The sequence below is a fragment of the Rhinolophus hipposideros genome, assembly GCF_964194185.1.
Source record: "Rhinolophus hipposideros genome assembly, chromosome: 16".
In the NCBI taxonomy this organism is placed as follows: Eukaryota; Metazoa; Chordata; class Mammalia; order Chiroptera; family Rhinolophidae; genus Rhinolophus; species Rhinolophus hipposideros.
The window spans coordinates 49,644,376-49,667,725 of record NC_138062.1 but is presented as its reverse complement, the minus strand read 5'-3'; the positions used below and the strand labels follow the sequence as shown (position 1 = coordinate 49,667,725).

General features: G+C 52.8%; 1 protein-coding gene across 1 annotated transcript in view; it reads left to right on the top strand.

Annotated features, from left to right (window-relative positions):
* Positions 1-14,972, top strand: part of UNC13A (unc-13 homolog A) — a 43,454-nt gene extending 28,482 nt beyond the window's left edge. The window contains exons 29-34 of the mRNA XM_081077515.1: positions 3,785-3,841; positions 4,225-4,305; positions 5,198-5,345; positions 9,160-9,252; positions 9,948-10,107; positions 11,668-14,972. Of these exons, the coding sequence (XP_080933641.1) occupies positions 3,785-3,841; positions 4,225-4,305; positions 5,198-5,345; positions 9,160-9,252; positions 9,948-10,107; positions 11,668-11,968 (840 nt within the window). The 3' untranslated portion in view covers positions 11,969-14,972. The remainder of the gene's footprint in view (positions 1-3,784; positions 3,842-4,224; positions 4,306-5,197; positions 5,346-9,159; positions 9,253-9,947; positions 10,108-11,667) is intronic.
* The last annotated feature ends 8,378 nt before the right edge of the window (positions 14,973-23,350 follow it).

Genomic DNA, 23,350 nt, shown 5'->3' with positions numbered 1-23,350 from the left:
TCGGGTATCTGAGTCTCTCCCCAAAGCTAGAAGGAGGCTCAAAGTCAGCGCAGTCCCTCTGACCTCCCTTTAAGGTTCACCACCCTGGTCCTTAGCTGCCCAGCACAAGCCCTCCACCACCCCTGCCTACCTCTGTCCAGCTGCACAGACAGACACACACGAATCCCAGAAACCCAGGCACCCAGGCGGGAGACGGCATTGGTTCTTTGGTGTCAGGAAGACTTGGGGTCAAATCCCAGCCCAGCCACTTTTTCTCTCTCTGTGACCTTGGGAAATCACTTCATCTCCGAACCTCTGTTTCTTTGTCTGGAAAAAGGGGTTAGTTGTAGAAAATGTCTGAGGGTTGTTGTGATGGGATGATGCATTAAAGTGCTCATCTCTGTGACAAGCAGAGGCAGTGCTCACTAAATTAGAGTTAATATTATTGTATTGGTGATGGTGGTAGTATTTAGCCACATACCAGGGCAAAAATCAGTAAAACCACTTCAGAGCCCCCCTTTGTGGAAAAGACAAGGCTGTTACAATATTTCTCCTTGTCAGAATTTACAAGAGCTCATCTTCTTGGAAGCTGCAATCTGGATCTTTGGCTGTAATTACCTGGTGGCAGCATACCCAACCACAGACAATGCATTTGTGGGTAGGGGCTAAGGGAGTTCATGTTTCTTGATGATCCCTGTATGCCAGACCTTCTTGTAACTGTGGTTTCAGCTTACCTTCATGGCAATGTTTTGAGCGAAGTGGTTATCATTATTCCCATTTTGCAGATGAGGAAAGCTGAGACTCAGAGAGGAGTCACTTGCTCAAGTCCACATAGCAAATAGATGCCAGAGTCAGGATTCAGATTCAGGTCTGTCTGAATATGGAGCCCATTTGCTTTCCCAAGAACCAAGAACCTCCTATATACAGTAAATATAAATGGATTATATTTTGGCAGCAACTTCTCTTCTTTCTCTCTAGCTCTGTATTTCCCCTTCTCCTTTTCTCTTCTCCTTCCTAGTTCTCTGATTCCCTCACATGTTTTAAGAGTCGCTCATTAAGGCACACATACATTCCCCTTTATAACCCAGTCACAGGCCCCTGTGCAGGGCATATGCCCCTTACGCCCTGGCCCCGTGAGTACATGTGTGATCACCCCGGGTTTCCACCTCACACTGCTTGCCAATTTGATCACCCTGTGACATTGTCTCTGCAGGGCACCCTCTTGAGAAAACATGGCAAGGGATTAGAAAAGGTAATGAGGGCCTTGTCGGTGCTGAGGTCTGGGTGTGTGTGTGTATGTGGGCGTCTGTGTACACGGGCAGGAAGGTCAGCTCCCGCAACTGGTCATGGATGGGAGGCGGGCATCCTAACCAAGTCCTGTAAAACCAGAATTCAGAGGCGAGATGATTCTCCAGGGACACGGCTTGCAGTTATATGCACGTGTGACCTAATGTGTGCACGTAGAGCTCCCGCCCTTTCCCAGCAACACCCAAAGGGCTTCTCCCGGCCCTGGACTCAGCTGAAATTCTATGGCTTGGAGAGGAGCCCAGACACTAACCGCTGCCCTGGATTGAGATGTGTGTTATTCTTTTTGTAGTTTTCTTTTGTTCTAATGATTGTGTGTTGTAAGGAGATGGGAGCTGTAGCAACACGTGAGCAGTTGCCCTTGCTGTGCACTCGTGCAAAAGCTATTGAACCTGTGTGTACACAAGTGGGGTCTCCACTTCACAAACACGGGTTGTAGGACTTCTCTACTCACTCATCCAGCCTCTTGGGGGCACATTCAATGTGCCAGACACTTACACATGTATGTGCACCTGTGTGGGGGCGAGAGCGTGTGGGTTTATGTGTGTGATTGTGCACACATGTGAAAGTGTTTAGGAATGCACCTGTGTATTTTACGATGTGAGTTCTGCATGTGTGTGTGTGTCTTTGTATGTCAGCCTGGGTGTGAATGTGCATCAACTTGCTGCACACTCATGGCTGTGCCGAGGTGTGTGTCTGTATGTTGAGTGAACTTGTGAAAACTGTGAGCAATTTCCTTTTAGAGTCAGACCTGCCAGGGTAAGGTCTTGGAAGTTGGGGGACAAGAGACCCTGAGTTCTGTCTCTTCTCTCCTCCTCCCCAAGGCACCCCATCCCAGGGCAGGCTGATTGTGGAATTGGGTACCTGTCCCCAAGTAATGGGCTGTTGCTAGGTTCCTCGCATGGCAGTCCGGGAACCTGGCCCCAAGTCCCCACGAGGGGACAAGGGAAAGTGCCTAGCTGGGGAGGGGTCTCAGCCTTAGACCCAGCACCTGGGAGGGAGCTCTTGGGCTGGGGGGTGGGACTGTGCTTTGATGGGGCAGGGAAGTCCCACTGAGTGTCCTCCCAGTCTGTATCTGAACACTGACCTCCACCTGATTCTCTTCACAGGGCAGGGCGAAACTGCCAAGCCACTCAGATGTAAGACCAGCCTCTCACTGTCTGTCTGGCTATCCCTCACCCCCCATCCCACCCTGTGCCTCCTTCCACCCCTGTGGTCTGTGCCGTTGGGGGCGTTCTGTGAACCTGTCTGTTGGTCTCTTCTTCCTCTGTCTGTCTGGCTTGCTCCTGAGGGGTGGTGGGTGGGGGGCAGCAAGCGGGAGAAGAGGGTGGCAGGGGAAACTGAGGCCCACACAGCTGGGCTCCTGAGTAACTGCGCCTTGTGACAGCTTCAAGAAAATGGTAGACCAGGAATAAGGAGTAGGGACAGCCAGGATGATGAAAACTCTAGTAGTGGCAGGGTGACCAGTTCCCACAGACCCGCTGAGAGATGGTCCATGTAATTTTAAATATCCCAGGTGTAAATGGTCCCCTCCCTGCCCAGTCCACCCAGGACCCATGGACCACGCCATGACCCAGTAATGCAGGATTCCTTATCTCACTGATACTCAGGCCCACCCCATTCCCTAAGTGCATGCCTTGTTAGCAAGGTAGGAAACTGAGGTCCAGAAAGGGTCCGGGACAGACCCAGCACAGTGGTAGAGGAGGCAGGACACCGACTTCCAGGCTGGGACCCTGTCTCCCCCAGCACTGCCTGTGACGTTGAGACCAAGTACAAATGACAGTAAACATTGAACAAAGACACACTTGGTCCCCGCTAAACCACAAAGTGGGTATGATTTCTCCCATCTAGGTGGCAAAACCGAGGCTCAGAGAGATTAAATGACTTGCCCAGGGCCACACAGCAGAGCTGGGATTTGAACCCAGGCCCACTCAACTTGTTGGATGCCATCTTGCTGGTGTCTGTTTGGGGCAGGTGGGGGATGGGTACTGAGGTGTGTGTTATTGGGGAGGATTCTTCCTTTAAAAGGTCAGACTAACAGTCCCCTCAGATTACTGGGTAACTCCTACTGCAGAGCAAATTGTCCCACGGTGGGTTGGGTTTTTCACCAGAGTCCATTTCATGGTTTTCTCAAGACTCTCTGACTTTGGGCTGGCACACCCCGCCCATACCCACAAACCATCTGGGCCTCCCCCACCCACTGCCCCTGCAGCCCTCTCTGTCTCTCTTCTCCGTCCCACAAACCTGGGGTCATGGTGGAGGTGGGAGGGTGGGTAGCATCCCCACGGGAGTAGGATTTCACGGGACAAAGTCACCACCTCCTCCTCAGCACTCCTCCAGAGCTCCAGAACTCTGTCCCCAGGACACCACCATTGCCCTGCCCAGAGCCTTTGGACAAGAACCAAGAAGATGTCCAGGGCTAGGGTGTCAGCAGGGGTTTGGGGACGCGTTTGGAGGACGCCTGCACCCTGACCCCGGCTGTGTCTGTTGTTACCTGCAGGGAACCCAGATGATCTTCAATGCAGCCAAGGAGCTGGGTCAGCTTTCTAAACTCAAGGTGAGGCCAGGGGTGGGGGAAGGAGATCAGAGTGGGGAGGGTCCCTGGGGGAGAGATCCCAGAACGGTGCTATGCTTTGCAGGTTCAAGGAACAGAAACCCTACTCAGACTGGCTTAAGCACAAGTTATTTGCTCTGGTGTGTTGAAAAGATGTGCACAGTTCAGCTTCAGATACAGCTTAATCAAGTGTACACGTCACTTATTCAACAAATATTTATTGAGCACTTGCTGTGTGCCAGGCACATGCTAGGCACTAGAGACACAATAATGAAAAGACAGACCCACTATCCAACTCCTCAAAGTTTTACAAGGATGAATCCCAGAGACAGGCAGATCCCTAATGCGGAGTCTGCTCTGCCCACCTGGCCTCTCTCCATCTCCAGGACCACATGGTACGAGAGGAAGCCAAGAGCTTGACCCCGAAGCAGTGTGCAGTCGTTGAACTTGCCTTGGACACCATTAAGGTGAGATGCACTACCCCGGCCCATCCCAGGTGGGGCAGGCAGAGGGTATGGCTGGTGTGGACGTGGACCTAGGTTCAAATCCACCTTAATTCATTCAATTGATAAACACTTCCTAATGCCCCTCCTGGCAGGGCCCCGAGGAGCCCCAGGCTGAGCAGGGGGATAGCTGGACACAGATGTCCCCAGCCCTGTGGGGTCAGGGTGCAGTAGAGGGAAGGTTGGGAGCTGGGGAAGCCCATTGGAGGGAGCCCTGAAGACTTTCTTGGAAGAAGGCATGTGGGAAGTGGGTTTTGAGGAATGCATAGGAGTTCACAAGGTGAAGTAAAAAGAGCGTTCTGGGCAGGAGACCAACTCATGCGAGAATATGAAAGCATGAAAAGGGCTGTGGTCTCCATGAAATGAAAAGCATGAAAAATACTCTGAAAAAAACGTTTTGCTGAAATGGAATTGGCAACATATTAAAGAGGGGTAGTCAAAGAAAGCTCCTTGAAATCTTAATCAAAGAAAGACAAGGAGCCAGGGTAGAGATGGGTGTGGGGGCAGGGAGGGCCTAACCACCAGTGAGCATAGTACTGGTAAGTGCAAAGACCCTGAGGCAAGCATGTCCTAGGGAAGACAGTTGGAGAGAAGGCAGGGAAGTTGCAGAGTTAGAGCTGCTAAGGGCCTAGGTAGGGGTTGGAGGCATGAGTGTTATTCTGGGAACACTGGGAGCCCACAGGCGGTTTGGGGCCAGAAGTGGAGATGGGGGAGTAGCAGCACCCATCTTGGGTGTTTTGGGGATTCCCAGGTCATCTGGTGCAAAATAGCGAAGAGCAGAGGGTTGGGAGACAGGGAGGCGCCAGGATGGGCCAGGAGGGGGGATGGCCTCACTTCCCCCACCCTGTGCCCACAGCAATACTTCCATGCGGGCGGTGTGGGCCTCAAGAAGACCTTCTTGGAGAAGAGCCCAGACCTGCAGTCCCTGCGCTATGCCCTATCCCTCTATACGCAGGCCACCGACCTGCTCATCAAGACCTTCGTGCAGACGCAGGCCGCCCAGGGTAAGGGACCACAGGCGAGCTTGTCGAGAACTCCCGCCCTCAGGGGCAACCCCGTCCGGAGCAGCCATTGGCTCATCTCCTCTGTGATGTCACAGGATAATTGATAGCTCCTTGGCGCTCGTGAACTCCTTGATGTCACGGGCCAATGAGTGATCGACAGCTTGTGGGGCCGAGACCTCTGACATCATCGGGCCAGGAGGTGACTGACATCTCCTGGGATAATCTGTGACATCATAGGGCCAGGAGGTGATTGAAAACTCTGGGGAGGGACCTGTTTGACATCAGGGACCAAGGTGATTGACAGATCCTGGGGGTCCTGACGTCATGGGTCCAGGGAGTGATAGACAGCTCTGGCATGGGTGGGACCTCTTACCTAATGCGGCCAATGAGTGATTGGCAGCTCCAGGGGGGAAACCTCTGGAGGAGGGGTTAAAGGCCCCTGGGGAGGGACCTCGGTACTCTCTGTGGCTAAGGAATGATTGGCAGCCCCAGGGGTGGGTGGGACCCCGATCTGGAGTGGGTGGACAGAGAGGAAATTCCCACTTCTCAAATTCTCTTTCTTCTCTTGCCTCTGACTCCTGTTCCTCTCCCTCTCTGAGCTCCACACACAGCAGCTGGGGCTGGGGGGCAGGACTCCAGGGTCCTAGTTCCCCTCTCTAGGGCCTCCCCTTTTTCAAATTGGCCCAAGAGTGCAGATAAGGGAGAGAAGTTTGGCCACTGAGTTCAGGCAGTGGAGGGGGAGGCTGGAATGAGGGGCGCCAAGCCCTGCGGCTACAAGGGGTCCCCTCTTCACCACCCCAGTCAGCCCAGGGCCCTCAGCTTTTTGCCCAGTCCACACTGCTGCTTATAGTGTTCCTGGTGTCCCCCGGAGTGGGAGGCTGTCTGTCTGTCCGTCTGCAGCTGATGTTTCTCTCTCTCTTGTCTCTCCTCCCTCTCACTCGCCGCCCCCTCCGCGCCTCCCTCGCTCCCCCCACGCACACTCGCCCTCCATCCTCCCCCCTCGATTGCTTGTCTCTGCCCCCCTCCTTTCCCTCCTCTCTCCCCCTCCCCCGCGATTAGTCCATGGTGGAAAAGGGACTAGGTTTACCCTTAGTGAAGACATTTATCCTGAGAAGGGTACGTGCCTCCGCCGCCCGCCCGCCCGCGCCCGGTGCCCGGTGCCTGCGCCCCTCCTGGCCCCGGCTAGTAAAAGGCCCGTCCTTCTGCCTCCACGGCCTGCCGGGCCCCGTCCAGGCCAGACCCGCTGCGGGGGGCCACAGTGGATGAGGGGGAAGGACGGCTTGCTGGTTCCACGTGGGGAAGGAGAAGCGATCAGAGTCGGCATCTGTTTCTGCCTAAGTGCATCTCTTCAGGTGGCTCCCGGGTCCCCGGGGCTGAGATCCCAGCTCTGCCACTCAGCAGCCGGGCACCTAGGGCAAACGTCCCATCCCCTGAGCCTCAGTTTTCTCATCTCTAAAATGAGGAAAGTCAAGGACCCTAATTCATAGCATGCTTCTTAGGATTTGATGAATTAAATTTAGGGCAGTCCCTGGCATTTAATAGCTCGTAGCAATTGTTATTGTTATACTTGATATCGCTTTTTCTGAGGATAGAAAACTTTTTTTTAAGGCTCTCTGAGCCAGCCCTTGTACCAAGCACTTCTCAAGGATGGTTGCAATGATTCCTCTCAGTCTCCACACAAGGTGGGGGAGGTCCATTATTCCATAAATGAGGATGTTGAGTCTCAAAGGAGAAGCCACTTGCCCCAGGAACCTCCCCCTGGGGGGGGCCGGTACTTGGGGAGGCTGATAGGGGGATGAGGGTGGGGTTGGGAGAGCACAGAGAAGCCCAGGAAAGACCCTTCCCCTTGGAGCCAGCAAACCACGGGATGGGGGTGCCTAGCACTGCCACTTCCCCCTTCTTACTAGCTTTGGCCTTGGTCTGACCCCTCACCCACCCACCACTGTCCGGCTTCCCCCCGGTACCCTCAGTCTGGCCCTGATTGAGCTTGCAATAAAGCATCAGCCTGGGATGGTGTGGGGGAGGTGAGGCTGAGCATGTGACTGGTGGGGGGTGAGCGGGGTGGGAGCCTGAGATGTCAAAGAAGGTGGCCTGGGGGGGCAGTGAACATGGGGGGTGCACGCCCCAGTACTGGGGTGCTGGGGGTCTTCAGGCCCCTCTGCCCCCTGAGCCTCAGTCACTTCCCACCTGGGGCAAGTGACCCAGATCAACCTTGAACTGAATTCTCCTTCCCTACTCCTTACCCCCCACTTTCCCCCTGTTCCTACCCCCCCTTGCATGGGGTGCTCCAGGCGTGGGGAGCTTCCTGGGGGCTGGGGAGGGGCCTGGTGGGTGTGCTGGTGGTCACAGGTCCTCAGGCTCCCACAGGATGCCCTTCCCAGAGTCACAGAGGGAGGGATGGGTCAGAAGCTTTTAATCTGCCCTTCAATGATCCCATCAGAACCAAACCATCAGGACGCTAGTGGTGGCCAGAAACGGAAGCATACCTCACCCTGACTCAAGCAGAGAAGGGAATTTGTTGGTTCTGGAACTAAAAGATGAGGGGTTGAGTTGGCATCAGGAATAGCTGGATCCAGAGTCTCCAACAATGTTACTGTTCATTGGTCTCTACTGAGACCTCTGTGAGGTGGACTCTCCCCTCACTGGGCAGAGACAGCCTTGCTAGCTTAGCACCAGAGAGCACTCTTTCCTAACAGTTATAGCCAAAATCCCGGGGCCAACACTTATAGGCCCAGCTTGAGTCACGTGATCATCCCTGAGCCAGTCACTGCAGCCGTGGGCAGGGAATGCTCTGGTTGGTCTGCCATGGTTCATTTAGCCATAGCTGAATGTGGGATAGAGCCACAAGGTCTGAGGTGAAGGTAGAGGCATTGCTCAATGGAAACTGGAGAATGTCTATTAGAAAAGGAATGGTGTGGGGCAGGGAAAATAAAAGAGGAAGCTCGTGGGGCTGGAGCAGAGTTAGCAAGGATGAGAGTGGAGGGAGGTGAGGCAGGAGAGGTAATAGTGAGACATATTACGAGGGACATTGCAGGTTACCAAAAGGACTCTGATTATTTCAGAGTGAGATGGGAGGGTTTTGAGCAGAGGAGGGATGTCATCTGACTGAATAGGATTTCTCTGGCTGCTGTATTGAGAGAAGATGAGAGGAAGATTCAGGGAGAGCAGGAGAAGGTTACTGCAATAGTCCATGAGTATAATGATGGGGGCTGGGTCAGGATGGAGGCCAAGGAGGTGGGTGACATTCTGGATGTACTTTGAAGGTAAAGCTGACAGGATCTTCTAATGTACCAGTACTTACAGAGGAAGTAGACAACGAAAAGTGTCAGAGAGTGAGGTGCAGGGTTCCCCCAACAGTTGGAGGATTGACAGAGGAGGAGGAAGTGATAAAAGACGGTGAGGAGTGACTAGTGTGTAGGATGAGAACCTGGAGAGTGTGGTGGTGTTTCAGCCAAGAGGGGAAACTGAGGAACAGGAAGCCACAGTGTCAGACGCTGCCAAGGTGGTAAGATGAAGACTGAGTTTTGACAACATGGCGGTCAGTCGAAAGAGAAAAATGGAGGGCAGACGCATTAGGCTCAGAGAAGTTAAGAGGTCTGCCCAAGATCTCACACAGCAAGGCAGTGAAAGGCTAGAACCCTGGATTCTTGGCTTTCTCAAGAGTACCTACTATGCCAGCCAACTCTCAGTACCACCCTGTCAGGGCTGTTGACCTGGTGCCGCCAGCACGTGGTGGGTGAGAGGTGGTCCAGGTCCTTTCTGGTGGGTGGGAAAGAATGGAGCTGACACCAAGCATCCTCTCCTGCTTGCCCAGGCTCTGGTGTGGAAGACCCTGTGGGTGAAGTCTCTGTGCACGTTGAGCTCTTCACTCATCCAGGAACTGGGGAACACAAGGTCACAGTGAAAGGTGAGCAGCCTGAGGAGGGAGGGAGAATGCCATAGCCAGGATGCACTAGGTTCTAAGACAGAAACCAAACTCAAACTGGTTTAAACAAGAAAAACTTTTTGCATTAAAACAAAAAGTTTTCACAAAAGTGAAATTCCAGAAGTAACCACCTTGACACATGGCTGGATCCATGGGTGCAAACAGTATTACATGCCTCAGTTCCACTTTCTCCATCTCTCAGCTCTGCTTTCCTTTTGTTGGCTTTTATTTTCTTAATTAGAACACAGATTGGGCTGTTTTAGCCAAGACCTAGAATAACAGTGACTTAAACAAGATAGGATGCATTTTTCTCTGAGGTCATTCCAAGGACAATCTGTCCAGAGCTTTTGTGGAGGCTTCACAGTGTTGGGGATCCAGGCCCCTACCATCTTTTGTTGCACTTTCATCCATACGTGTTTTCTTCCTCTACAGGGTCCCAAAGAACTCAGCCCCCACCAGCACCCCAGTCTGCAGCTAGGGGAAAGAGAAAGTTTAGGGCTTTCTCCCCAGAAGTTGTACCTATTACTTTCTCTCACATCTTATTGGTCACATAGCTCCATTGGTCTCATTGGTCACATTGCGCATGCTGAGAAATGTAGTCTTTCAGACAGGCTTTGAAAACCACAGCTGCATACTGAGGGACGCTGACCAATCTTCCCTTCCACTTCCCCCACTAGTGGTGGCTGCCAATGACCTCAAGTGGCAGACTTCTGGCATTTTCCGGCCATTCATTGAGGTAAACATCATTGGGCCCCATCTCAGCGACAAGAAACGCAAGTTTGCGACCAAATCCAAGAACAACAGCTGGGCCCCCAAGTACAATGAGAGCTTCCAGTTGTGAGTTCGGGGTGCTCTGGGGATGGGGCATCTGCTGGGTTAACCCACTAGTTAGGAGGGATGTCTGATGGGCCAGTGGTACCTAGGCACAGGAATGGGAAGGGTCACATCCTAGGTGGGGATGCTGGGAAGGGAGCCACCTTAGTGCAGGAATGACATCAGTGAGGGGACACTGGGATGGAGTTGACTACCTTGGGGGGCAGTCAGGTCTTGGGGAGAAACGAGTGTGATATAACATCATGATGAGGGCTTGTGAACTGGAGGGGAAGTCTGGGGAGAAACAGTGTGTTGGGCGGGGCCGTTTCTAGGGCTGGAGACTGGTGTTTACGGGCATGGGTGGTCATGATGGGGAGGAGGCATGGGGGTTGGGACTCATGGAGTCAGCAGTGATCCTGGTCAGGTCTGTTGAGGCAGGTCCTCTGGAGGAGTCTGCTCTGGGGGACAGGAGAGGAGTGCGGCTTGGTTCGGGAAGTGCAAGTCATGGGGTGGGGGTGGAGTCACATCTCGTTGGACTTCCTGGTGGGCAGGAGTGAGCTTGGTCAAGGGATCAGGCATCTGGTGAGAGTGTACAAAGGGATAGGAGTGCAGTCATGTGGTGGATCTTTGGGTGAGGTGTGAACTTCACTGGGGCAGGGTAACGTTGGGAGCTGTTCTTAGGGGACAGAAGTACAGAGGGCATCAGAGCCGGGGAGAGCTGGGGGGCTTTGAGGGACAAGAGCCTGGCCAGTGGTGTTAGGAGAGGGCTCTTGGTCAGAGGACTCTGGAATGGTAGGTCACCTGCCATAATGTTTGGGAGCAGGAGCATGGCTTAGTGGGGTACAGATGGCTCCTGGGGTGGGCTGGAGTATTTGAGGGCTAGGAGTACAGCCTGGGAGGAGTATGTGAAGGAGCGGTGTGGGCATGGCCAAAAGGAGGGACTCTTGATCGGCCAGCAAGCGGCATCAGGACAGGTCACCCTGGGGGCAGGAGCCTAGCTTCACTGGGCACATAGCCTAGGGGGGAAGGCATGCTTGAGTGGGGTTCATTCGTGGTGAGACATCAGCGCAGGGCCATGTTGAGAGGGCATCTTAGGGATAAGAGGGGTGGGCTAGGGAGCATAGGGGAGAAGCCACGTCAAGGGAAGAACTTCAGATGGGAGCCTGGTTATGGGGCTGCTGGGTACCATAGCTAAGGCCGCAGGGTGGGGAGGGCAGCAGCTCAGCCTATGAGTGTGGACACCGGTATACCGGAGTGGTGGGAGAATGGTCTAGCCCGGGGACTCTGGGGGAAGGGTCACTTTCAGTAAGGACATGGTTTGGCCAGGCTGGTGGGGGCGTCATTGGGTGGGGGACAGAAGGGCGGAGAGACATGTCAGCTGGTGTGGCTGTGGCTCCGCGCGGGGCCGTAGGGCGAGTCACCTTGGGCCGGGGCTGGCCCGCCTAGAGTGGGAGGTTATGAAAACGGAAGGATCAGGCGTGGGCATGGCCTGGCAGGGGTGGGGCCACCCATTTGGGCGTGGCTGGTGGGTGGGCGGGGCCTGGCGTGGGGCAGGTCCTTCCGTGACGCCCCACCCCTCCACAGCACGCTGAGCGCGGACGCGGGCCCCGAGTGCTACGAGCTGCAGGTGTGCGTCAAGGACTACTGCTTCGCGCGCGAGGATCGCACGGTGGGGCTGGCTGTGCTGCAGCTGCGCGAACTGGCCCAGCGCGGGAGTGCCGCCTGTTGGCTGCCCCTCGGCCGCCGCATCCACATGGACGACACGGGCCTCACGGTGCTGCGCATCCTGTCGCAGCGCAGCAATGACGAAGTGGCCAAGGAGTTCGTGAAGCTCAAATCGGACACGCGCTCCGCCGAAGAGGGCGGTGCCGCGCCTGCGCCCTAGTGCGGGGCGCGCGCGGGCGGGCAGCTCTGCGCCTGCGTAGAGCGCGCGCGGGGCGAGGCGGGGCGGCGCCTGCGCGCTGGGACCTTCCAGAGGGTGAGGCTCCGGGCTCTGCACGAAGGACCGTGTGCGCGTTCGCCCGTGACTTACCTTCCTCTCTGGGGGATGGTGAGTGGACGACGCACCGCCCCCTCGGGAGGCCACGCCCTAGGGCGAGAGAGAGACGGGGAGAAGCCACATCCCCTCCTCGAGGCAACGCCCGCAGCGCCTAGGGGACCGTTCGAGCTAGGATGGTGAAAACCCCACCCGTTATGGTGGGGGCCAGGTCCTGTGCCTCTTGTTCCGGGAGGCCCCGCCTCCTGTCCCCTGGAAAAGCCATAAGACGGGTCTCCAAGCCCTGGGGCCCAAGACCCATTACCAACCGTGGAACTCCCAGCTCCTGAGGAGCGGGCGGGCCCTAGGCAGCGGGCAGGGCTTCCCGGAGCGACCCCTGAGAGGGCCTAGGGGTTGGAGGCACTAGGATGGTAGTTGGAGGCCGCGGTGGACCGAAGTCCATTTTGATGTTTGTGCAAAAAATAAACGGGGAGCGGAGGGGAGGAGGGGATTTCAAAAGCACATGCGCCCTTGGGCGCCCAAACCCTGGGAGCCGAGGGAACGGCTCTGGGGCACCCGCATCTCCCTAAGGGTTTTTTTTCTCCTCTTTACTCCCCACATGCTCTGTCCTCATAGAGTTCAACCCACCCATTTGACAGATGGCAAAACAGGCCCAGAGAGTTGCTGAGGGTCCCAGTGCCATGCCGTCTCCCCACTCCCTTTGGCCTGTATGCCCCATCCAAGGGTGGGCTGAAATCTGATGACCTGAAACAGCTCCCCATTGCTGCTAACCCCCTTCAGGGGACCTTCCCCAACCCTTACAAGGGATGGGGGTGCTGGGACAAGGCCCCCACTGACCCCTCCCACCTCCGGCTGCCAAGAAAAGCCCTTTCCTCTGAGACCTCAGGGGGAGATACCCTGAAAACTCTTGACTTGCCAAAAGAGGATTTGGAGTTCCCTGGACCCAGGTCCCCTCTACACCTTCTTCTCCCAGAATTTTCCAGGCAGGAAAGAAGAAAGAGACCAGAAATGCTAGGGGTGTGTGTGTGTGTGTGTATGTGTGTAGGGTTCCCCAGCACTGGCCCACGTGTGTGTTCTGGAAATTTCCTGCCTCTTATTTTCCCAGAGAACTCCTATTCATCCCTCAAAACTCACCACAAATATCCCATCCTGTAGAAAATCCTCACCCCCCTCAGGACCTCCCCACCCTCTGTCCCTGAAACTGTGGAACTGGGGCTGTCCGTCATAGGCTTTGTTTTCCCCAGACTTGGGTCTGAGTTCTCTCAAGCCTCAGGTTCACCAGCAAAGGCTGGGCACAAGTTGACAGCAAAGGGTATGACTATTTGAACTATGTCTCTGGCATCTGTGCATGCCCAGGGAGCCACGTGTGTCTGTCCCTGACTGTCCCTGTCCACCTTCCTCTCCCACACAGAGCTGGGCACACAGGAGATATTCGAGCGAAAGAATATCTCAGCTAAAGGCTGAGTCACAGGACACAGAGTGAAGAGAGGACGAGGAGATTGGAGGATACAGGAGAGGAATCCAGGTAGTTGGAAGGGTTTGAAATCAGGAAGTTCCTATATTGGAACAACAAGCCTCAGAGAGGAGCAAGGCTTTCCCCAAGGGCACCCAGCAAGTGGACACAGTGCCCAACTTTGGGTCACATCTCTGGGTGCCTGGGGTTCTAAGCCCTGGTGGGGTTCTCAGGGTTGCCTTGGACTTCACTTCATGCCAGGATCTGGCCCCAGATTTCCATGGATCAGGAAAAGGATGAAGTAAGGTGACCCCTGATGAGGTAGAGAGGTGTGACATTGAGGGGTATCTTGGGCAGAGCCAATCCCCTCCGCAAGAGGGACAAAGAATAAGGACAAGAGACAAGGGGGGGAGAAGGTAAGAAATTGGGAGAATGAGATCACATCCCATTAGACAAGAGTCCTTCAGATGGAGAGACTCAGAGATGGGGAGATGCAGAGATGGGACAAAAAGCAAAATTGAAGACGTGGAAGGAAGAGAGACTCACTGTTCTGGCTCTCACCAGTCCAACCTAGAAGGATTTACCTAAAATGAGGTACGCGGCCACACCTACCCAAACCCTCTGACTTCGGCGCCAGTCTGAAACCTCACCGTGCCCCCATCAGAGATGCAAAAAAACTTAACACCTAACTAGAAATCCTTGGGACCTCAGAGACTTTCCTGTCCCTGAGCCCGCACCCCCTGCACTGTCCATCTTGCAGATGGGGACACTGAGGGGCAGGGCAGAGCAGGGACAGCCCGGAGTCTCCCCAAACTCTGCTGCCTGGGTGCAGAGGGAGGGGAGCTCACTGGGGACTTGTTTCATATCACCACTCCATCTGTCCCCTAACATCCTTTCTTAAGAACTGTCAAGGACCAAAGTCGTCTTCGCTGACACGTGTTGCTTTTCTCTTTGCCTTTTATTTTTTTAAAGAGAGAAATCAAGTTGACGGTGTCGAGTAAGACCCCCCCCCCCATCCCCATCCCCACGCCACCGTCCAGCCATAGTGGCTCTTTCAAGGCACAGGTCACAGGCGGAGAGTTACCTGTACATCTCCAGCCAAACAGCCAGGGGGCTCAGACCCCACCCCTGGCCCACGCCCCCTCAGACACCAGTCCCCACCACACAGTCCAGAGGTTCTTCCTCCACACACTTTCTCTTAGCATGTGATTGCAAATGTGAAATCAAAACACTTTAAATTCCATCCCATCGGCCCAGCATCTACACAAATGCCCCCATTTCTCTGTAAATATGTGACTTGGAACAAATGTTTAAAACTAACAAGAAGTGGTCATGAATGCATGGTGTTGAGATGTTTTGCACTATTCTGACTTTTTGGTCTCTGTAAAAATATTTTATTAACAGCAGACATTAAAATAAGAAAAAGCACATGGTCTCAAACGCATGGTGGTGGCCTTGCATTCCCATTAACGCAAAAACTCACACCTTCATGTGCAGACACTGTTGAACACACTTCCCATCCATGAACCAACTCATCTACAACTAGCAGTGTCCCATTTCACAGAGCAGGAAAACTGAGTACCAAAGAGGTAAGGTTTTGTAGAAAGGATGGAGTCAGAATTTGAATCTAGGACATCAGGCAGCTGTTACTTTTAGTTCAAGCAAGTTAGGACACAAATGCCAGGGACACACTCCCCAAATTCAACCCACAGCCCCATGTTTTCTGGGATTTTTTTTTGGTTTTGTTTTGATATAACAGGTAAGAATTTTATGTCATAAACTCGGAGATGCAAAGATGAAAACTTCCATTTTTCTACAGCTGAATTTAATTTCTATTTTGGGCTCCCATCACACCAGAGAGCAGAAACGGAGTATCACTCAGCTCAGGGTTTACTAGGTAAATTCAGGAACTCCCCTCCTAAGATTTGGGGCTGTGTCTGCATTTAAGTGGCCAGAGCTGGGCCATGGGATCTACTACTGGGAGTGAGTTCAATGAATGCTTTCAGCTGCAAATAAAAGCCAAAAGAGCTAACAGTGAAACAAACAGTGGCTAAGCCACAGAGCTTACCCATAACACAGCAAGTCCACCCTCAAGACTTGCATGTGGGCAAAAAGACTGGGAGCCTCAATGTCCTGGGACTTTCACACGGGAATATGATACAGCTGGGAAAAGGGATGAACCACGGCTGTGGGCATGATATCAGAAGAGGCAGCCTGCCAGGGGCCCTGGGTGTCCCTGCACATTCTTGGTGACTGTGCCAGACTGCAGACCTCTTTTCCCTGAGACCTAGCAGTTTCCAGAGTTAGACACGTGGGCTATGCAGCGTGACTCCTGCATAACTGCTCACTCCCTGACAGGGGAGGGGGCTTGTTTTCTTTTTGCTACAAAACAGGCTCAGCCCTTGGCCCTGTGTCCTTCAGTATGTGGGGGTCCATCGTGTCACCCATGGAGCTTGAAGACTGAGGCTCATGCTGCTTGTTGTGATGCGAGAAATAAACCATCTTGCTCTGATCCACTGAGCCTCAGAGTTGACTGCATTTATGGACCAGGGACAGATGTACTTCCTATTCTCTATGAGGGAGGGTCTTCTTTGACTAATGACATGAATGAATCTTAGAAGTGTGATATTGAGTGAAAAAAAGTAAGTCCCAGAAGGCGTCAGAGAACATGATACATTTATAAAGCTCAAAAACGAGCGACACATATTTACACCCACAAGACACACCCACACAGATATAGTTTAAGGATACATAAGTATGATTAATACTTTTAAAAAATAAGCATCAAATTAAGGATTTAAAAACTGAGGATTCCACCTCTCACCCATCAGGATAGCTAGGTTAGCAAGGATGTAGAGAAATTGGAACCCTTGTGCACTGTTAGTGGGAATGTAAAGTGGTGCCGCTGCTAGGGAAAACAATATGGAGGTTACCCCAAAAATTAAAAATAGAATTACTATGTGACCCAGCAATTCTACTTCTGGGTATGTGTGGGCACAGAGCCCCGGAGAGCAGTTTCCAGGCTCTCGGCCTCATGTGGAGAGGTGCTGGCTCGGGTAGTAGATGGCTGTCAGCTGTGGCTGGTTGGCCGTCAGCTGTAGCCGTTGAGCCATTGGCCACTAATATAACTGCCACGGCTACAGAGGGAAGCCGAGGAGAGTGAAGGAGAGTTGGTCGGTTGGCAGCAAAGCGGACAGCAGGTCACACATCGTGTGAGCCCAGCCTCCAGTGAGACCATATGTCGTGCAGGGTCTCAGCTCCCACTCCCCGCCCAAGAACGCAGGACACGGTAAGGCCAAAAAGGAACACCCACGGAGCCATAGATAGGGGAGTCAAACCAATATATTCTCGCTGGCGGCTGGGCTGGAGACACAGGAAACAGGATCTACATAATCTGCCTAACAGCAGTCCGCACTTGCCAGCCACCATCTTCTTGCTAGCCCCCATTCCTTTTCTGCTAGCATAGCCACAGCCGTTATATTAGTGGCCAATGGCCTACGGGTTACAGCTGATAGCCAACTAGCCACAGCTGCTGGCCATCTGATCACAGTTGATGGCCATTTACTACCCGAGCCAGCACCTTTCTATGTGAGGCCGAGAGCCTGGAAACTGTTTTTTGGGGGGCTTTGTCCCCACACCATAGTGATATGACTCCCCTACTTATGGCTCCGTGGGTGTTCCTTTTTGGCCTCGCCACATCCTGCCTTCTTATGTGGGGAGCGGGAGCAGAGACCCCGCAGGAAACCCCGCACGACAGTATGTGTATCTGTAAGAATTGAAAGCAGAGTCTCAAAGAGATGTTTGTACACCCATGTTCCTAGCAGCATTGGCCACAAAAGCTAAAACATGGAAGCAACTCAACTGTCCATTGACAGGTGAATGGAGAAGCAAAATGTGGTCCATCCATATAACGGAATATTATTCAGCCTTAAAAAGAAAGGACATTCTGACACCTGCTGCAACATGGACGAAGCTTAAGGACGTTATGCTCAGTGAAATAAACCAGACACTATGATCAAATACTTTATGATTCCACTTATATGAGGTATCTAGAGTGGTCAGATTCACAGAGACAGAAAGAGAAGAGTGGGCACCAGGGGCTGGGGGAGAGGGGTGGAGAGTGAGTGTTTAATGGGCACAGAGTTTCAGTTTGGGAAGATGAAAAAGTTTTGGAGATGGATGGTGGGGATGGTGGAACAACAATGGGAATAACTAAATGCCTTGGTATGGTAATTTGAATATGGCTAATTTTATCTTATTTGAATTTCACCTCAATTAAAAAAACAAACAAGTAGCTGGCCCGATTTTGTCCAGGGGGTATAATTTGCCAACCTTTTGACCTAATTAATGCTTCCTCAACTTCTCCTTACTTCTCCCAACCTTAGGCTAATTCTAGCACTGTCCTCATGCTCACCCCACCCTCCACTCTCACCTGAAACCCAGCCCCAGCCTTACGCCACCCTCCCACTCTCACCCCCACCCCCTTCATCTACCCTAATGCCACCTCTATGTATCCACACCTTTTCAACACACCTGCCAACGTGGCGGGACCATCCAGCCAAAGTCAACAAGATTCACACTGAGTTTCCTGGAGGGTGTAACCATTATGTGATTCAGAATCTCTCTAAAATTACACAGAAATTCCACGGAATCTAAAATTACACGATAATCTAAAAATTCCTGGAGGGTGTAACCATTATGTGATTCATAATCTCTCTAAAATTACACGTAATTACCTAATTATTGCACTGCCTAATAATCATTAATCCTGCAATTACATATAATGGTTTCTACGATTATACATCCTACAACTACACCATCATTCTTATCATCCCCACAACATACGGTAACAAGCAAGAAGGAAGTGGTGCTTCCGAGCAACCCCTCTCCAAGCAGAGAGGGGTTGCACAGCTGCCTCTCAGATTTCCGTCACGCTCTCAGATTTCCGTGTAGCCACGCACATGTTGGGGTCCACCAGCCGGAGGCACCGGGGGGGGGGGGGCTTTGGAAGGAAGAAGGAACTGGTGCTGTCTTAACGCTGCCTCCTCTTCACTCTACCAGCAGCCAACCTTTGTGGGCATTGAAAAGCAGTTGTGGAGGCGAAGGGGGCATTTATTCCTGAATCACAGATACAGGACATGTGCCCAAAGTTGGAGGTTTCAAGGACCTCCTGTCTCCCCGCCTTCTGTGATTGTGGGGAGCCTCAGTTCCCCTGGTGAGCCAGTTCTCCAGAATCATTCCTAGAGGACCAGCCCAGGTCCTGTGCCTCTGCACCAGGAATTGGCAAACTACATCCCCTGGGCCACATCTGACCCACTGCTTATTTTTATACATGATTTTATTGGCATACAATCACACCCATTCACTCATTCAGCCTAGTCTGTAACTGTTTTCACACAACAGCAGAATAGGGTCCTTGTGAATTTCCTATATTAGCATCCTTCCTCTTAAAAGACAAGACCTCAAGTGGTTTCTCTTTCCCATCTTAAGCTTGACTGATACACTGTGTTATGATACATAATAAATCACGACACATCCATGGAGCCAGTCACAATTGCAGCCATGCTAAAGGACAAATGTGGTAGACTGAATAATGTCCCCGTCCCCAAAGATATTCATGTCCTATGGCTCAGAATCTGTGAATGTTACTTTATTTTATTTTACTTTTTAAAGGAGGGAGCCACTCGCAGTAGCCCATGCGGGGATCGAACCAGCAACTTTGTTGTTAAGAGCACAGTGCTCTAACCAACAGAGCTAACTGGCCACCCCATGACTGTTATTTTAAATGGCAAAAGGAGCTTTGCAACTGGGATTAAATTAAGGATTTTGAGATGATGGGGAGATTATTCTGGATTATTCGACACAGTATACTGATTTCAAACTTCTGGCCTCCAGAACTGCATGAGAATAAATGTGTGTTGTTTAAAGTCAGTAAATTTGTGGACATTTGTTACTACAGCCATAGCAAACTAACACAATGAGCCAAAAGACCAACTGAAGGGTTTTCCCATGAACATGAATCACTTTTCAATTAAAAAGAACAGATTAAAACACTATATATGAAACATTCTAGAAGGATGGATGCAGCTCTCCTGGAGGTTAAACGAGAGGAAAGGAAAGATCTCAGTTAGATAATTAGATGTGGGGTGGGGACATTCAAAATGAAATTCAGTTTCCAGGGCACCACCAATAAGCTTCAAACCCCTTCAGTCTGGAGGCAGAGCCTGAGAATCTACATTTTACCAGAGACATTCTGTAGCAAACAAAACTGCTTTATGCCACGAAGAAGACCCTTTTAGAGACTGTCGTGCGGGGCGTCCTGCGGGGTCTCTGATCCCGCTCCCCACATAAGAACGCAGGACACGGTAAGGCCAAAAAGGAACACCCACGGAGCACCCAGGAAGCAGGATCTACATAATCTGCCTAACAGCAGTCCACGCTTGCCAGCCACCATCTTCTTGCTAGCCCCCATTCTTTCTGCTAGCATAGACACGGCAGTTATATCAGTGGCCAATGGCTTACAGGTTACAGCTGACGGTCAACTAGCCACAGCTGCTCGCCATCTGATCACAGTTGACGGCCATTTACTACCCGAGCCAGCACCCTTCTATGTGAGGCCGAGAGCCTGGAAACTTTTTGGGGGGCTTTGTCCCCACACTCCACCCCTACAGGGTCTCGCCTCACAATCTACGCGACAAGTGTCTTCCGCAAGGGTCCCTGTGCGAGGAGCCTGGAGGTGAATGCAATATCCTGGACACAGCCAGGCTCTCTGAGCATAGCCAGGGTTTCTCAGGGCACCACTAGTACTTCTGGGCACAGCCAGACTTCCTGGGCTTCTTAGGGTACCACCAATCTCCCCGGGCACAGCCAGAGTTTCTGAGGGCACTGCCACTCTCTCTGGACACAGCCAGACTTCCTGGACACAGCCAGGGCCTCTCAGGGCACTGCCTCTCTCTCTCTGGGCCTCTCGGGGTACCATGCTGGAACAACAGCGGCTCACATCAAGGTGCTTACATATTATCAATGGCGGCCAGTCAAGACACAAACATCCGCCAGTCCCACTACATGGTGGTATGTTCCCAAACAGTCAAGCATCCATTAAATCAGGAATAGAAGGCAATTCCTCATAGTCCATAGTCATTCGCCAGGGCTGTCCTGGGGGTGAGGGACGACCTTGACCTCACCCTCATCTCCCAAGGAGGACTCAGCAAGCCTTTCCTCCTGGGACTAAAAGTCCTGCATCCGGGCTGTGTCAGCAAGCAGTTCCTGCCCACAGGGCGGCAAGAACCTTCGCTTTCTCCGGCCTCTGCTGGTTGGGGAACCATCCACATCTTCCCACCCCTGCACGGGGGTCCAGCTCTCCCGCAGCTGCTCCTCCTGGTCTTCCTCTGAGCTTTCATACGCACAAACTGCTCCACTGCCCTTCGGAGAGCACCGTATCCTGCCGACTACGCCATGTGTCGTGTGGGGCGTCCTGCGGGGTCTCTGGTCCCGCTCCCCACATAAGAACGCAGGACACGGTAAGGCCAAAAAGGAACACCCACGGAGCCATAGATAGAGAAGTTAAACCAATATATTCTCGCTGGTGGCTGGGCTGGAGACACAGGAAGCAGGATCTACATAATCTGCAACCCGCTGTCCTAACAGCAGTCCTTGCTTGCCAGCCACCATCTTCTTGCTAGCCCCCATTTTCTCTGCTAGCATAGCCACGGCAGTTATATCAGTGGCCAATGGCTTACAGGTTACAGCTGACTGTCAACTAGCCACAGCTGCTGGCCATCTGATCACAGTTGACGGCCATTTACTACCCGAGCCAGCACCCTTCTATGTGAGGCCGAGAGCCTGGAAACTGTTTTGGGGGGGCTTTGTCCCCACACTCCACCCCTACAGGGTCTCGCCTCACAATCTACGCGCGACAAGTGTCTTCCGCGAGGGTCCCTGTGCGAGGAGCCTGGAGGTGAATGCAATATCCTGGACACAGCCAGGCTCTCTGAGCACAGCCAGGGTTTCTCAGGGCACCACCAGTACTTCTGGGCACAGCCAGACTTCCTGGGCTTCTTAGGGTACCACCTGTCTCCCCGGGCACAGCCAGAGTTTCTCAGGGCACTGCCACTCTCTCTGGGCCTCTCGGGGTACTGTGCTGGAACAACAGCGGCTCACATCAAGGTGCTTACATATTATCAATGGCGGCCGGTCAAGACACAAAAGCAAACATCCGCCAGTCCCACTACATGGTGGTATGTTCCCAAACAGTCAAGCGTCCATTAAATCAGGGATAGAAGGCAATTCCTCATAGTCCATAGTCATTCGCCAGGGCTGTCCTGGGGGTGAGGGATGACCTTGACCTCACCCTCATCTCCCAAGGAGGACTCAGCAAGCGTTTCCTCCTGGGACTAAAAGTCCTGCATCCGGCTGTGTCAGCAAGCAGTTCCCAGCCCACGGGCGGCAAGAACCTTCGCTTTCTCCGGCCTCTGCTGGTTGGGGAACCATCCACGTCTTCCCACCCCTCCACGGGGGTCCAGCTCTCCCGCAGCTGCTCCTCCTGGTCTTCCTCTGAGCTTTCATACGCACAAACTGCTCCACTGCCCTTCGGAGAGCTTTGGCCAGCACCGTATCCTGCCGACTACGCCATGTGTCGTGTGGGGCGTCCTGCGGGGTCTCTGGTCCCGCTCCCCACATAAGAACGCAAGACACAGTAAGGCCAAAAAGGAACAGCCACGGAGCACACAGGAAGCAGGATCTACATAATCTTCCTAACAGCAGTCCGCGCTTGCCAGCCACCATCTGCTTGCTAGCCCCCATTCTTTCTGCTAGCATAGACACAGCAGTTATATTAGTGGCCAATGGCTTACAGGTTACAGCTGACGGTCAACTAGCCACAGCTGCTGGCCATCTGATCACAGTTGATGGCCATTTACTACCTGAGCCAGCACCTTTCTATGTGAGGCCGAGAGCCTGGAAACTGTTTTTTGGGGGCTTTGTCCCCACAAGACTCATGTCCCCAAGAGGCTGAATGGATATGGGTGCAGGGATTGTCAACATTGGCATGGTAAACTTTTGGGGCCCAATCATTCTTTATTATGGGGATGCTCTGTGTCCTGTAGCATGTTTAACTGCATCTCTAACTTCTGTCCACTCAATACCAGTATCACCCACCCCAAGTCACCACCACCAGAAATGTCTCCGGATGTTGCCTAATGTCTCCGAGGGACAAAAATCACCCCCAGCTGAGGTTCACTAGGTTAAGGTAAGATTTGGAAACATCACATGTAACATGAGAAGCGACTCCAGCGTCCCCTATGATGGGACTGGTTCCTAACAAACTCGGATCATCCACCCTGAATGAACAGTGAGGAGTTAACAAGAAAACTAACTATGGTGGCCTCTACTGAAACTCAAGTGCACATTCCTGTTAACCCAGAAATTCCACCAGTATCAGCTTACCCAAGTGAGATAAAAGTTTCAGCAGCAAAGATGTATCAGATGATACTGTTCACTGGGGGCTGTGATGTTCTCCAATCAGAATGGTCCAGTAAATGGTGGTTGTGGGGACAGAGCCCCAGAAAGCAGTTTCCAGGCTCTCGGCCTCACATAGAAAGGTGCTGGCTCGGGTAGTAAATGGCCATCAACTGTGATCAGATGGCCATCAGCCGTGGCTAGTTGGCCGTCAGCTGTAACCAGTGAGACATTGGCCGCTAATACAACTGCCATGGCTTCACTAGCAGAAAAAAGGGGGGCTAGCAAGAAGATGGTGGCTGGCAAGCGAGGACTGCTGTTAGGAAGGCGGGTTGCAGCTTATGTAGATTCTGCTTCCTGTG